This window comes from Drosophila simulans, chromosome 2L, assembly GCF_016746395.2.
Source record: "Drosophila simulans strain w501 chromosome 2L, Prin_Dsim_3.1, whole genome shotgun sequence".
Taxonomy (NCBI): domain Eukaryota; kingdom Metazoa; phylum Arthropoda; class Insecta; order Diptera; family Drosophilidae; genus Drosophila; species Drosophila simulans.
Window position 1 is genome coordinate 18,594,051 of NC_052520.2, and position 15,974 is coordinate 18,610,024.

A 15,974-nucleotide genomic window follows, 5' to 3' on the forward strand; every position below is an offset into this window, starting at 1 on the left:
TACTTTCTCTCCTTTCTCAGTTTCCATTTGGGGCTCTGGAGCTCAGTCGTTTGCTGGCTTTCAACGCTGTCGGTTCGTTGGTTTTCCGGACTTTCCCCGCTCTCGTTCCTGTGTTGGTGTCGCGTTCTTTCGACGTTCGTTCTGCTGCTTTGCATTCACACGCCCCCCGACCAGCCACGCCCCCTCCCATCCGCCCCAATAATATCTGCGACGTGCGACTGTGTGAGTGTTTTAGCAAATGTTGAAAGGCAGTGGAAACGGCAGCGGAGGCAGCATGGTGGTTGGCAAATGAAAAGCCCGTGGAAAGCCGTGCATACTGAGTAATGATTTTCGTGCGAGTGTGTGAAAATGAAAATTGTTTTGCTGCGCGTGTTAAATAAAAACGACAAAGAGTATAATAGTACAGCTCAAAATAAAAAAATTAAGCTGAAATTTTGCAGAGAAACAAAACCTGGAAGTCACAAATAAAATGGCAGCTTCCCGTTTCTTACACACACAGTCGAAGGGAAAACTGAAAGCTGATTTTGGCCCATGAATGAACTGATATTAAGTTTGGCAGAAGAGGAAGACCATCACCACCACTCCGCCACCCACTCACACAAACACCATCACATACAGATGTGCACACATAAGAACACAAGCAATTTTCTAAAGATTTTGCTGGCCAAAAAATAAAGCAAGCAGAAACGTGCCGCGCATTCGGAGGAGAAAAAGTATAAAAATACATACAGCTGGGAAATAAATAGGTGGGTCAAGTGTAAATTTATTTAACTAGTTGTATACACGAACACTCCACCCCCTCCCCGTCAGCCCACCAAATAAGCCACCCAACTCCCACGCAAAAATCGTAGCATGCTTTCCAGCGTTTGCCCTTCGCTTGCCCACAAAAAATATATCTCTGCTCGAGTGTGTGTGTGTGTGCGTGTGATGTAGTTGCCTCCTTCCTGTTGTTGTTGCTGGCGCTGCTGGTTGTACATAAAAATAAATTATGGCCATGCCCCTAAAAATAGCAGCAGGAATTACAAGGAGCAAGGATCGCTCGGCTCCTGCAGCAGCATAAATCATTATGTAGCCAAATGTCAATATAACACTTTGGGCCACACACACACACAGTCGCAGAAAAAGGATACTATGAGAGCGGACTATCCGAGGACGTGTATGTGTGCGAGCTAGCCTGTGTGTGTTGGTGCAAGGTTCACCATCTGAATTGGTTCAATTGAACCAAGTTCACTGCTAAATACAACAAGAATTAGTAATTCTTCAGAAAAGGTTTGAATTTGGATACAAATTAAAGAAAATCTAATGGGGTTTCAATCAGCCACGTGTTATTGCTTCCTTTCAATCAGAAATCTTTTGAATATAGCACATTCATCAGTGTCGTTTTGCCCATTTTATTCCATAATCTGTTTAGGAATAATAGGAAATCATATGCCTTACCTATGTATATAATTGATACCTAATTACCTCGAGTAATAAGCGCGAACAGTTATTAATAACTAGGTACTTAACCAAAGTTTGGCTCTTAGAAGGAAATTTCTATAATTAACCTTAGTTAGTTATTATTTATTAGGCTCGACAAATCTTCAAGCTTGATTTAATGCTATTTAATACTACCAAAACCAATAGAATTTATATTATATTTGGTTTCCAACTATTTATTTGGTAAATATCAAACCCAAAACCTGTTATATTCAGTACTAAATACTGAGTGTTTTGAATCTCACACGTTCACACTCACACAAACGCACTGATTCACAGGAAGTGACAACAGGGAAAAGCCAGCAAGAAGAAGAGATGGGGAACTGGAAGGGGTGGGGGGTAGAGAAGAGGAAGCAGATAGGAAACTTTGTCTGTGAAAAACTCAGTCTGCAGCTATTTCACTTCCTTGAAATCCTTTGGCAGCCACAACAATAACTGCGGTGGCTCTCTCGCTCTTCCGCTCTCTTCTGCTCTCTGCCTGCTTTTCCATCTCAGCGCTCTCACCAGTTTTCCCTCCACGCAGGCGCTTTTCAGCAGCCTCAACTCGTCTTTCAGTTTTTTCCGTGTTTCTGGCTTGGCTCATTTGTTTATTTTTAGTTTGCTGTCATAGAACCTCATCTTATCCCACCCACACATGCATGAGACTTCTGTGTGGCGTATGCGGCTGCAATTAAATGGCCGTTAGACGCTTTGGACCTTATTAATATGCCGAGATATGTGCAAAAGTTCTTAGTTGGCCAAGTCTTCTAATCCTTTACCTTCCAGTGCGCCCCCTTGACTTTTCGCTTTGCTGGAAATTTTTAAAAATGAAACTGGTTCAAGGTCGGCGAAACGAGGTTGTTGCACCGACCGTTTGCGGCCAAAAGGGAACGGGCCAAGGGATAATTAAATACTGACCATAAATCAACCGTTTGTGAAGCGGTCAATACATCGATGTGGCCCAATTATTTATGACAAATTCTTAAGGTTAAAGTGAGTTTAGGTGTAAACTTAAAGTATACATTTGACACATTCAGTTGGACTAAAAATAATGATGATCAAAAAGGATATCCCATAGTAGTAGCTTTATGAATAAATAATGTTCAAATTAAGTAACCTTTTCCCTTAATTTAATTATATAGTATCACCACCCAAACTCATTTTAAATTGTCCGCCTTATAGAATGCAAACTGTAGTTGATAGCTAGCAGAGTCGGTCAGCATTTGGGGTCAGTCCGCATTTAATAGCTGTGTTTACGCAGCGGAGAAAAGCGGCTAGGAAAATCCCAACAAAAGTGAAAACGGCGGGAGGGGTGGGTTGAAATCCAGGGGAGGTTGCGGTGCGGGGTGTGGGGACCCCTCGCGTGCTGCAACGTCCATGAAATGACAAGGCCTTTCTGCCTTTTTATGGAGCTCACGTGTCAGGGGACGCCCCGAAAAGCCCAGGTAAAATGGTTTAGTGACGAAGTGGGATGGCGGGGTGTTCATTTCAGGAATCTCATAAACACATGATATGCTCAACAGACACCCACACTCAAACACACGCACACACACACACTCGCACAAATTATATATAAATGCTGTGGGGCCCAGATGGTTAAGTATCCCTGTAGGAGCTTACGTAATCCCGAAACGTGAGCCTTAATCACTTTCAGCTTAGGTTTTGTGGATGAGAGGCAAGCGGGACACCGCTGAAGTAGAGTTTATGCAGGAGTTTTGTTTGGAGGATCATGAGTAGTCACGAAAACGGAATCCCTTTCCCGACAATGAACACCTTCTAATTGAAAATTAAGCTGGCCATGGTTCTGCATTAATTGAGTCAAATGCTTTGTTTAAGCTCATAAAACACAAATAATTTAAGTGAAATGGGAGTCTGTAAAGCCTTTTTAGTATAATAACTATTAAACATCAATTGAATGCACCATTCATTTGGCGGATTTCCTATTTTGAACCTAATAGAATAAGGAAACTCGGCTGAAAAAATCCACTTCCTGAAAACCCTCGCCTCGTATTTGGAATTCCGAACACTGCCGACCGGCAAACATTTCATTTCTCCTGTGATTTGGCGTGCCATTACCGTTCGTCACGTGCTCGCACCACTGCGACACCCCACCACCCAAGTCCACCCACTTGCCGTCCGTTCCACTCCACATGCCAGACTGGAATCCCTGGAGTCGGGACCCGCATCCAGGACTCGTTGTCCTTTTTTGTGTGGCCTGCCAGCCTGGAGTTGCCTTAATTATCCTGGCATTGGTAATTATGCGACACAAAACAGAAGAGGGCCATACATTAAGCAGCAGTTTAAAGAGGCAGCGAGGAAATGGGAAAAGCAATAGGAAAGAATGTTCCAGTCACTTGGAGAAATATTTGCTTCCTTTCTTGCAAATGAATCCGAGAGGTGGAAAACTAGGATATTCTATGATTAAGTACAGCATTGCCAATGATAATTAACCAGTTATTATAATCATTTTGATACAATAAGAGTATAAGTGCATTTCTTGATAAGTGTGTTGCTTTTAATTGAAAGTCGCTGTAGGGTGTCGCGAACCGGAAACGGAAGTCGGCAGGCGACAGGTGCCAGGCACCTCTCACCTTTTCCATTTTCTCCATTTTCCCAAGCCAACTCCCCTCCACTGATGAAATATTCATTTGTAATCGATAATTCCGCAAAAGAGCAAACATAGAGAAACATGCGGCGGCATAATAAGTAGGAAAAGGTCCCAGTTTTCCGCGTTTCCCTCAGTTTCCCCTGCATTACCAGCCGCATTGAATGCCGCCACGAATCGAGGACGATAGTCAACTTGTCTGCACCAAAAATAAAGACGAAAGCATGAAAAAAATTCCAATAATTTTAGCAAAAGTGTGTACGCAGTTCAAAGTGGCTCGAGGACCGTCCGACTTTGCCCAATGGCATGTTTTATTGTTACAGATCAATATGGCCGATAAGTTTTCCTGGATGTCCTGGCTGCGTTTCATATTACACACACACACATTATTTATTGTGCTTGTAGAATTTCTTTCTGCTGAATCTAGTTTAAAATTCAAAAAGTTTTCGATTGGACTAAAAAAATTGTATTTTTTGTTCTTCATATAATAAATAAAATAAAAATAAATAATATTGTTATACCAAATTGTCAACTAATTTAAGCGGACTTATTTTAAAATTAAACGATTTATTAAAATGGGCTTTATGGAAGCTTAAATCGTTATCTGGTTAAGCAAATACTTTTCATTTACTAAATTGTAGTTTATTTATTTTACTCCTGACCACAACAAAATCAACCGCATTTCAAATGCCTTCAATGCATTGACAAATCATAATGGTAATCTATATTAAAGCCAAATTGCCGTACAACGGGCCCAAAGGACATCGGGCGACCGAGCGAGCCCATTAAAAATTCTATTAAAAGTTATTTACGGCAAGTTTGGTCCATTGAATGCCACCACGTTGCACACGGCCTGTCCGCCATTATGTGTCTTTGTGTTTGGGGAGGCACTCAACTCAAACAAAAAGCAACAAGAACCCAAAGCATTGTCTATGCACGTTCATAAATAAGAAATGCAGTCGAGCCCACGTCGAGTGTCCAACCCTTGCAGCCCACCCCTATATCTCTTCCACGGAGCCCCCTAGTCGGCTCCACGCCAATTCCAATCCCCTTCATTGACAATAAATTTGCATACACAGCACTTGCACTTCCTGCGGACTTTGGCTCGAAATGGGGGGCGAAAGTTGGAGCCCAACAGGAAGCCCAGTCAGTTTACATGCAGATCAGCATAATTGATTTCGGATGGAGCACTGGCAAAAACGTTCATTTCTGGTGCAAGTACGGAGCTTTAAGGCCCATCTAGTTGCACAGAGTTTGGGAAAAAGGGCCCTAAATGGGGTTATTCAGCTTCGCATAGATTAAATATTTATTCATTAAATAAACATTTAAATGAACAGCAATACCAATAGCACTTCAAAGCTATCCTATAAAAGCATAGCAACGTTTAAATGTGTTTTAAATCCAACCCGATTGCATATCTAGCTCAAATTCAATTCGAATGACCATTTATTAATTGAATTTCAGCGAGAATGTGTTAAATCAATATTTATTATTTGCAATTTGATTATGCGTGATAAAAAGAGTGAAAACACGTATGGCCTGACACGTGTCTGATTAATTGCGTAAAGTTGTCTAATTAATTTCTTTCTGTGTGTGAAATTATGCGTTTGGTTGTGTGACAAAAGCTGGAAAAAGAGGGGCTGCAGGCGAAGAGTTTAATGCCTCTCCATCGATGGGCAAATTGGTTAAGATAGGGCATGTCCTCTGCGAGAGAGATGTGCCGACAAGGACTCTCATTAGGTCCTTCAGCAGCGTAGGGAGATTATGTGCACCGATAATAGACAGAGATAAGAGCGTGGATAGGGGCGTGGATAGGGTCGTGGATAGCGGGAGTGGGGCAGGGCCTGCAAGCCCAAACCGGAGGCTGAGGCCGTTCGGGCCACCAAAACTGGAGCAAGGACAACCCGAACAGTGCCACCAACAAATACTTCACAAAAACCCGAGAGAGCGAGAAAAAGAACGGCAGGATATTTGGGAAGAAAGAGAGAGAACCAATTGTTACATTGCCTGTCCTACTCACAGATGTGTATGTCTGTGCCTGGTCCTGTGTCTGTGTGTGTGTGTGTGTGCCATTCTGACCCCCATCCTTGGCTCTTCCTGTCCAGCTGCACTACTCGTGTCCTGCTGTGCTGAGTCCTTGCGCTGCTAAAACAACAGGCAAAACAGTGGGGAAAGCAGCAGGACATCTGACAACAAGGAGCATAAGCTACCTTCAGCTGTGTCCTGATTATGACAGCTCAAGGAAAATGCGGCCGGACAGCTGAAAATTGTTGAAATTCTCCACGGAGTTGGGCTTTTATGATGCTTGCACATTTACACATTCCTCATGTCTGTGTTAATTGCCAAAGTAATAGTCTCTGTGTGTGTGTGAGTGGCACAAAAAATGCTCCTCAAAATTTCATTGCATTCAGCCAAGGGCAACGGAAAATCCAGAGTGTTGATGTCGAGATGGGAAAATGGAAAAGCGAGGAGATCGGGGAAAGGGGGCCACACAAAACCAATTCAATTTAATTTCCAGTTGGCAGCCACATCATCTGGAACGTAGACTATCGAAGCGTCGCATCAGATGCAATTAAAAATAATAAATGCAGAAACCATCCAGGTACTCCAGCAGGGAATTTGTCTGATTAATGGTTGAGCGAAATATTTGCACGGGATTTAAAAGAATGATAAGTCAGTCTTACAAAAGGGGATTTCGTGGAATCAGATGTGAATTACAAATAAGTATTTAAATATAAGCATTTATACATATTTGTTTTGCTATTTACAAGTCTTTACCCATCTACCCATTGCCAGCTAAGCTTTTACATTCATTTCAAGTGCAGAAACCCTCCCATTCATTGCCTACATCATTGTGATTTACATTTTTTGCTGCTTTCAAATCACACCATACGGCTACCCTTCCGCTTCGCTAAAGCTCCTCATTGCTCCTCATTTTCCCATAAACAAATTTCCGAGGAAACTTGTCGCCTGCCGCAGCAGGGAAAGCGTATTCAGACTGGCAGCACCCAGGGGGATTTCCCGCGGCGCGTTTCCACAGCGGCCCACATGGCGTATGAGTGACAGCCAGGCAACGGCGACGTCAAAGTCGTCGACGACTCATATCAAATTACCGTTATGGTTATGCACAGGCGGTTGAAATGGTGGCGGTGGGGTGGTGTCGAGGGGTGGTGTCAGATTGAGGGGCCGAGGGGACAGGACATCTAATGAGCGCCGAGGGCCAGCAACTTGGCAGTTATCAATTTCTATAGCATAGCAAATGGAGCGGAGCGTTCAGAACTCATTTTGTTTCGTTTTGCCTCTCAACGCATGTGGATGAATTAAAAACAGGGCGGAGCGCTATAGCCGAGTTTATAGACTATCAGATACCCGTTACGCATGGAGGTGGGGATGCGACGGAGAAATTTATACATTTTATTGGCTTAGGAAACTGGTAAGAAAAATACTGATATCAAAATATCAAAACAGATATACGTGGTCAAATCTCTAGATCAAAATGGGTTGGTCGCCTTTCCACCTTTTACATACTTTTCAATGAACCTAGTATACCCCTTTACTTCAAGAGAAACGGGTATTATAAAGGAATCTTATAAAACCAGAAATAATTACATACAATTTATTCAAGAGCTACGTATTTGTTGATAAGTGCTATGAAAAAAAGTGCATGGAAAAAGTAATTCTATGATTGGGTATTTTAAGAAAACAATGCAGACAAGCTGAAAATAAAAATATATAATAATAATATATAATACATAATAATAATAATCATATATAATATAAAATAATAATACAAACCTTATTAATATCTTTGCAGCTACCAAAGGAGGGAGGAAAACAGACAAGAGAGAGAGAGAGAGACAGTGAAAGGAACAGAGAGAGAGAGATAGAACGAGACGTGGGCGCAGTTTTTGAGAGTTGAGGGGCAACCATCGGTGATGTGGGACACATCCCGCCACGGGCAATGCAACAACCCCAACGTTATATACCGTCTGTATCTGATCTATATGGCACGGACGAGATAGAACTGCTGCTGGACGAGATTCGGGAGCTGGAGCTGGAGCCGGTCTGCTGTCAGCTGGACGATGAGCAGGACTTTGAAATAGCTGGCAGCAGGGCCGGCGAGCTCTCCCACTCGCACTCGCACTCGCTGTCCTTGGAATCCCCCCTCGGAACCTGCACCTCCTGGGACTCCCATGCCAACTACAAGCAGAGGGGCGGCCACACCCCCCTGCCCTGGGGCGTCGCCCTCCACTGTGATCCGCAACACTTGAAATCGCCTACAGGGATTGTGCGCATACTATTGGTGGTAAGTGGTGGTGGTAAGGATGGTGGACCCATCCTGCTCCTGGGCATAAATGCTAACTAGAAACCTACCTCCTTCTATCTACCAGTTATCCTCGGCCGCCTGCCTGGCCTGCGAATGCTCCGCGGGCACCGTACAGGTGGGCCTCTTTCTACTGCCACTCATCGGACGCCTGAGGCTGATGGTCTTCTGCGCGCTCTTTTCGCTACTCATCACGTGTCTCATGCTCTTTCTGGATATATCGCATATAGCCCTCATGTTCCCATTCAACTGGACAAAAGTGGTGGGTACTAAATGTGATAGTGCAGTAACGCGCATATTAAATGTGGAAATCTTTTCGCGCAGAACACGTGGATGTACCTGAGTGTTGGTTTGATATTTATTTTGAGCTCCACGCTGCTTGTCCACATGGTGCTATATGCGACTGAATACACATGGGTATCCAAGCACTCCAAGGACACGCTTCTGGCCACTGGGGTAAGATCGAAACGCCCATTGAGATAGCCTTAGTAAGCAGCACTGGTTTCTTCCGCTTTCCAATAGATAATTGGCTATCTGTGCGCCCTGGAGGCATTTCTTCTGTCGGGCATCGCATCCTGGCCGTGGAGTCAGTACCGCCAGGTTCCCGACGATGCCAGCGAATTGTTCATCGAGGATCGCGAGATGACGCCGATGAGTCCCATTAATTGTAGCACCGATCTGCAGGCGGCGCCATATCATCACAATGGCAACGCGACCACCTCGGATCTGTATAACCAACAACAACAATCGTCCTATAATCAAAAGCCTTATATACCTGGTAAGGAATCTACATAGCTGTTTCTATTGTGGGTGATGTAACATGTCTGGTTTCCAGCCAAACGACCCAATGAGCTCAACAATCAGCGTCCAGCATTGGGTCACACACAAACCGCACGGTCGAAACCCAATCAACGCTATCGAGAGGGCTACCACTATCACACATCCCGCCAGAGTCCCACTTTCGTGCTGGGCGATGATCAGGGTGCCGGTCCATCCACGTCCCGTTCCAATGATAACTCTAGTGCGTGATAGTTCTTAATGCCTCAGCCAGACGAAGGACACAGCAGGGAGAACTTGGCCAGGCGTCCGAGGAAGGGGAATAGTTACAGAGATCTCTAAGCCATTAAATTCGGGAAAATCAATTGGAAGCATGTTGCAGCACTTTGATCGATGTAGAAAGTGAACGAACACAACGGACAAAATTGTTAATTAGTTTAAAACCACACGCGAAACTCGTCGGAATTAGAAGTTGAGACACCAAGAGAGAAAATATTTAAGCAGCCGAGCAAAGCAAACAATAATAAATTTAATATATATTGTGTGTGTATGTGTACTACGAGCCGAGAGAGAAATTTAAAGAATTTAAGCCACGAGAAATTTGAAACGCAGATCAACGTGATCTGCGCCCATTTGATTAGTTATACGAACACCAACACCCTTGAAATTGGTCAATGTCGAGCTATAACTAAAAAGGATATTAAATTGGTAACTATACGGTATCAAGGTAACGCGCGAAAATTGCAAGCAAAATTGAAGATTAGAATTGGAAGATTACAAAGAGCATGGACATGGAAATCAACTTGTTATAAACGTAGTTTTGCTTATTTTTTAATAAAAACAAATAATTCAAGAAAAACGAAATCACTTGTTCTTTTTACAAAACAAATCTATTCATCCTGGGTTTAAATGTGTTCAAAGGCCGCCATGCCAGTAGGTATCACAAGGGGATCAACCACCTGGCGGTTAGGTCATGTCTCTGCTAAGAGTGCTGGCTAATCGTAGTTGGGCTGTAGCTGGAAACTCTTAAAATTTCCACATATCCTGGCCGGACTAAGGTGTCATTCAACCCGTGCCGAGAGTCTGCCAGGCTGGGGGCCCGGGAAACAACTAGCCCAGTCGCTAACGGAGAGTCCGGGCCAGGTCTTGTTAGCCTTACCCGGGTACTGCGGATCTCTGCCCGGGTGGACCGCTCATTTCCCTACCACTCGTACGAACAATGAAAAATAGACCCAAAAATGTTAAAATACCGCAGGCCTTGACTGCGGGAAATGTCGCAAGACAGTTCGAGGACCGTCTCCTTGACGGGGAGCGGCCTACTTCGGTGGTAACAACAAAGTGCGGGGCTTACTGAAGTCACTAGAGGAAAAAAAACGTCTGTCCTTCTGGAAACACCTACCAGGACATAGGCAGTCTAAGATTCTCCTCCGTGAATATAACCATAAAAGGTTCAACACACGGGAAAAACACCGTGCGCATTTTGACTGGCCAGCCACTTCACAGCCATTTGCACAAAATTGGCATTGCAGACAGTGAACTCTGACGCTTCTGCTGCATGGAGGAGGAGAACTCTGCACATAATTTAGGTGATTGCATGGCGCTTGCCATCAAGAGGAACAGACTCCTGGGCATGTATGTAGTCCCACGGAAAACAATTGAAGCCCTGAACACCAATAAAATTCTCGCATTTATAAAGTGCATTGGACTTCAGGGGGATCTTTGAGTCATGAGGGGGTAGTACAATAGATTCGACAGGGTCGGAGTACACCTAGAAACCCACTTAATAATAATAAATGTGTTCAAATGTGACAATCAAATCATTATAATGCAACAAGGTTATTGATCAATTTAGATCTTTGGAAATGCATGCAACAGGCTTAAATTTACTTCAGTCCGAGGTCCTTTTCGATTGTGTGCGAGCAGACGGCCATCATCTGATCCTTGACGTTGGCGAAGTTGCGAATAGCAGCGGGCTTGGCCTCTGGCCAACCAGCCAGATCGCGGTAGATGGGGCGACAGAACTTCATGCGGAAGTTGGAGTTGGCAAACTCAAGGATCTCATCCAGACGTTTTATTAAGCGAGCACGGATAATCAAGCGATTCAGGCGGAAGCGAACCTCAGCGTTCTTCGAACTCTTCAAGTTGTATGTGGATTCCAGTAGGTTAATTTTGCTTTCGTTCAAATCGACAATGTCCTTGCTCTCGATCAGTTTGCCCAGGAAGTCAATGAGCTGGTGAATGGAAATGGTCTTTTTGATCTCCGCACTGTCAGCCAATTCAGCGACGCTCTTGGAGCTCCAGAGACTGGCCAATTCCTTGGTCACATTTGCGAGGGATTCATCGAAGTTCGGAATGACGGGTGGCATTCCCTCGGATTTCAGCCACAAATCCCAGTCGACGGCACTTAGCTTATCCTTCTTGTCAGTGTCGATGAAGTAGTCATATAAAGCACTCTGAAAATCTTTCGTCTCAATCGACTTGTAGGCGTATTTTTTTAGATAGTCCCTCAGGAAAGGCTCAAAAACGGTTGGTCCGCCAAACAAGTCCTCCAAGTAGCGCAGGAACGTGGAGCCCTTGATGTAAGGCACTGAAGAGAAGGCATCGTCGGGTCCACAGTTGGATAGATCCACCACCAGCTTAGTCAGCTCCGGTGTCTTGTTGAGCTGAGTGCGGATGCACTCTTGCAGATCCGTGAGATTGCTGAGCATCTAGGAAGAGCGATAGAAATTGTTGAAGGCTTGTAACTTAACTGCAACTCAAGTGATATTCTTACTTTAAAGTCCAGCTCCTTGGCGCCCTGCATTCTTCCCACGATCTTGGACTCCACGAACACAGTGAAGCCCTCGTTCAACCAGAAATGCTCGAAGTTCTTGTTGGTCACCAGATTTCCAGTCCAGCTGTGGGCGATCTCGTGAGCCACAACGTCGGCCAGAGACTTATTACCGGCCAAAAGAGTGGGAGTTACGAAGGTGAGGCATGGATTCTCCATGCCACCAAAGGGGAATGATGGAGGCATCACCAGAAGATCGTACTGCTTCCAGACATATGGACCGCACAACTCAGAGGCAGTCTTCAGCATGGTGGCTGTTTCGGAAAACTCCTCGGCGCAGGCATCCACGATGGCTTCCTCAGCCCAGACACTGGAGTTCTCGCCCAGCGGGCGGGAAACCAATTTTCCAATGGCAATGGCCACCAGATAAGCGGGAATGGGCACCTCCTGCTTGAACAGCGTCTTTCCCGGTTCCTTCTTATCGATAAGGGCGCTCATCAGAGCCGTGAGCTCGCTGGGATGCTCCACTGTGGCATCGTAGGTAAACTTAACAGCTGGGGTGTCTTGGCAGGGAATAACCGAGCGAGCGTGGATCGCCTGGCATTGGGAGAACATATAGGGATGCTCCTTGCCCAAAGTCTGGGTGGGATTCAGCCACTGCAACCCACTGGCGCTGCTTGAAGTCTCGTAATCGATGCGAACGTTAAGGCTAGATAGGAGTGTTTTAGATTATTAATGGCGCTTATAGATAAGATTATCTATAGCCGTGTTCTTACCTCCCCTTAGCCGTTCCAGATGGCAACTCCAGCGTTAGCTTCTGGCCAATATCATCGACGGCATCGCTGATAAAGAAGTTGATTGGAAGCTCACTGCCTCCGGCTAGCAGCGTGGCATTGGTTACATTGATGTCACGCACATCCAGGAGCTAGGTCACATGTAAAGTAAATGAGTAAATAAGAACATTCTAGGGAATGAATCTCCTCCAGAAATCTAATGTTGAATCCATTGCGATTCAACAAGTACTCACAATCTTGTCCAGATTGGCAGTCAGCACCTTGAAGCGATGGAGCACGCTTCCTTGGATTTTGGTGGCTCCAAAGTTGACCTTCCAGTTGAGAGCACTGTGCTCCGTGGTGATCAAATCGGGCTGCGAGTAAGAACTGGGATCCACGACTCCTAAGCGACCCATGTTGCGTTTTTGTACCTGGTAAATCGGGAGTAATTTGTGTGAAGTGCACAAGCCGCGAGTGGAGACTGAAAAAGAGTAAGAAATATTTGAAAATTGTTAACTTTCTGCGATAGTGCTATCGTATGCCATAAAAATGGGCACAGATAAGCAAAAGCTGTGGTTAAATTCTAACAGCTGCTGTTGGTGGTTTTAGATATTTACGTTAAGTGATGACCGCACTTTCTATATAGTATATTTATTCACGCAAGCTTAAACGATTCGTGGGCAGCGTCAATAGATATGGGTGCAAAATGAAGCAGATACAAATGAGATGAATAAATTGCAATTCACTGCCACACAGCCGGTAAATTACAGGGCTGTCGAGGTTCGCAAAGTGATGCACACAACAATCTATTATTTATGAAATAAATCAAGCAGCTTGCCGAACTAAATACGTTATTTCCAGTGCCAAGTTACTTTCTTTAAATTCTTGCTATTCTGACATAAATCGTAAAGTATATAAAAATTAACCTGAAGCTTAGCTGCCTGGCATCCCTTTTCGCAGTATTACCAGATCAAAAAAATCGCATGCTTTTCGATTATTGAAGTCGGCCTATTGATACCGTGTAATAAATAATAAAATATAAAATTTGCATAAAGAAAATCACAAATCAATAGCATACAGTAAAACTTCAATCAGCTTTTTCCATGTTTTGTATTTATCTTAATTACAATGATTTTCTAGCAGCATATCAACGCAAGATGTAGTCCTTGGGATAATCCATAATGTTGGGGAAGTTCTCCAGCGTTTCCTTGTCGATATGATCCAGTCGCTGGGGAATAGAGCGCGGCGTGCGGATTTGATTCGTGACGTTCTGCAGGATTTCCTCGGGCACCTGATCGTCGGCGAACAGGTGCAGTCTTTGCATGGTGTGCCTGCGCTGCAGATTTCCGCGCATCGAGTTGTACACGGCCTTCTTCATCACCATCGTGGGATCCTTCTCGTGCAGCTGCCACGCCAGGGTCCACGAAGCGCCGCCTGGGTATCCGGTGTGGTGGAAGTAAACCCTCTTCACCCACTCGTCGCCGGGCAGGGCGATTTCCCGCGTGTTGATCAGCACCACATGATCTCCGCAGTCATCTGGAAAATTACATGTACGGTTTTTATTGGATGGCCGTTGGGGATTACTTGCTTAACCTAAAAGTACAATAATCACTGGTCAAAAAAAGGTATAGAATACCTGAATCGTCATTCAGTTGCGCTCCAAACAGTAGTTTAAGTTTAAGCAGAGGAAGTAACTACATATAATTGGCGAGCATTTAGTAAATCTTTATAAGTGTTAGGATTTGTAAGTAAACATATTTGTATAAAGATTAACCTTTTCAATAATTGGTAAGATATGTTCAATATTATTACTGAATTAATACTACTATTTGAATCGCAGCCTGAATGGTCAAATAATTACCGTTTTCGAATTGGAATTTATTTGTTTTCATTTTTTACTTGCAGCAGCAACAACAACAACAACTAAGAAAACACGCCGGTGATGTAACGACACCGAAATGCCCAAAAAACGGGCTTAACTCAAACGACGTCGAGATGGAAACTAAGCCAAAACTGCACCGACGGATAATACTTACTCATTGGGTGGTAAATGGGCTTCTGGAGGCCCATTAAATGCGATTTAACCAGTTTTGCCGACTCGAATGGATTCTGCCAGGTGCAATCGTAAATGTGCCAAGTGCGCGCGAACGTTGCCCATTGCTAAATTCGGAGGAAATTGAGTGATTACCTATTGCACTTTGAGGGTAATGAGCTTACGCACCTGCACACGCTTCGCAATGGACATTTTGTGTGATTTTTAATTAAACAATTTAACTTTAGCGAAAATAAATAATTTCTCAGCTGGCAGACAGTGTGACCAAGGTATGAAGCTCGAAAAATGTCGTTTGACCAAGCGATAATAATGGCTAAAAAATACCATAACAAACACTTATTGGATAGCAAAGATTCCATCCATGCAAGCAGTAGAGACGCATTCCAATTGGATTCATATCACACATTCCCGTGACTCACACCGCATGTAAGCAGTGAGCAAATTGTGCTAAGCAGGAACACCTTTTAGCATTGCAAGCAGTGTTTCACCTAATTCAAAAATGATTTCTTTTACAATATTTCCTTTTGAAAATAAAACATGATATTTTTGTTATTTTTCGTCTTGTTTTTTTGTGGTTTTATTTTCGTTTGTAATTTCATTTAAACATTTTCTATAGTTACTAAAATTACTTATGTACTGTTTATTATTAATATTAGTTAAATATTATTGAAAATACATTAGTTGTTTTACGAAACAGTTCATAAACATCCTTGGTACACTTCGTCATTTCTTTCTGCCTTTCCGCTACCGGATTTGTTGTCTCCCTCGCCTTGTAATGCATTTCGGAAATGTTTAAAAACTAACAAATAAGTCTAGATTTAGTTACAGTTTTTGTTTCTCACTTACATAAAATTCCCCTCCGCCTTTCTGCATTTATTTATTTATAATAATTTTGTGTTTCTTTTGCCATACAATTTATGAACTTAACGTAGATGCTTTTGTTGTTGCTAATTCGATTTACATGTTTGCCAAGTGCGCCTTTATAGTTTATAGCTACGCCTCGGATTTCACATCCCATATAATACACACGAGTCAGATTCTCTTTTCGTTTTTTTCGATCGGTTCTTTTGCATTTTGAATGAAAATATATTTGTTTAATATTAATATATAAAAGGTATTTACAAATTTTGAAATTCCCTACTTGATGCGAAGTAACTGTTTTCCTTTTGTTATCATAATTTTTGTTTTCGTGTCTGAAATTATTGTAATAACTT

The 15,974-nt window shown here is 43.4% G+C and overlaps 2 protein-coding genes and 1 long non-coding RNA gene across 5 annotated transcripts; 2 read left to right on the top strand and 1 right to left on the bottom strand.

The window, feature by feature from the left end:
* Positions 1–23: 23 nt before the first annotated feature.
* LOC6732727 lies at positions 24–10,028 on the top strand. Its single transcript, XM_016180357.3, has 6 exons — positions 24–746; positions 7,878–8,369; positions 8,455–8,649; positions 8,712–8,843; positions 8,910–9,165; positions 9,223–10,028. Exons 2-6 carry the CDS (start codon positions 8,025–8,027, stop codon positions 9,414–9,416), a joined length of 1,122 nt encoding a protein of 373 aa, XP_016025459.1. The 5' UTR covers positions 24–746; positions 7,878–8,024; the 3' UTR covers positions 9,417–10,028.
* A 934-nt stretch (positions 10,029–10,962) lies between these two features.
* Positions 10,963–15,084, bottom strand: LOC6732728 (39S ribosomal protein L13, mitochondrial). Of its 3 annotated transcripts, XM_039291281.1 has the most exons (6): positions 14,929–15,083; positions 14,744–14,867; positions 12,962–13,188; positions 12,711–12,859; positions 11,938–12,643; positions 10,963–11,872 (listed from the first exon to the last, which is right to left on the bottom strand). In XM_039291281.1, exons 1-6 carry the CDS (start codon positions 14,950–14,952, stop codon positions 11,048–11,050), a joined length of 2,055 nt encoding a protein of 684 aa, XP_039147215.1. In that variant the 5' UTR covers positions 14,953–15,083; the 3' UTR covers positions 10,963–11,047. The 3 variants fall into 3 exon arrangements, with proteins under 3 accessions (XP_039147215.1, XP_016025460.1, XP_002079843.1); XM_016178111.3 differs by lacking the exons at positions 14,744–14,867; positions 14,929–15,083 and adding an exon at positions 13,325–13,484; XM_002079807.3 differs by lacking the exons at positions 10,963–11,872; positions 11,938–12,643; positions 12,711–12,859; positions 12,962–13,188 and adding an exon at positions 13,799–14,243 and having other exon boundaries at positions 14,929–15,084.
* LOC120284257 lies at positions 14,195–14,986 on the top strand. The gene is made up of 2 exons (XR_005543491.2): positions 14,195–14,332; positions 14,613–14,986. It is a non-coding gene; the product is annotated as an uncharacterized LOC120284257 (long non-coding RNA).
* Positions 15,085–15,974: the final 890 nt, after the last annotated feature.

What these genes read in the sequence shown, in the direction of transcription:
- LOC6732727 (XM_016180357.3), top strand. Translation starts at nt 8,025, where the DNA reads ATGCAACAACCCCAACGTTATATACCGTCTGTATCTGATCTATATGGC. An exon ending in ACACGCTTCTGGCCACTGGG is followed by an intron (nt 8,844 to 8,909) that starts GTAAGATCGAAA and finishes GCTTTCCAATAG; the next exon opens with ATAATTGGCTATCTGTGCGC. An exon ending in TCAAAAGCCTTATATACCTG is followed by an intron (nt 9,166 to 9,222) that starts GTAAGGAATCTA and finishes TCTGGTTTCCAG; the next exon opens with CCAAACGACCCAATGAGCTC.
- LOC6732728 (XM_039291281.1), bottom strand. Translation starts at nt 14,952, where the DNA reads ATGTCCATTGCGAAGCGTGTGCAG. An exon ending in CTGCCAATCTGGACAAGATT is followed by an intron (nt 12,860 to 12,961) that starts GTGAGTACTTGT and finishes CATGTGACCTAG; the next exon opens with CTCCTGGATGTGCGTGACAT. An exon ending in TCTGGAACGGCTAAGGGGAG is followed by an intron (nt 12,644 to 12,710) that starts GTAAGAACACGG and finishes ACTCCTATCTAG; the next exon opens with CCTTAACGTTCGCATCGATT.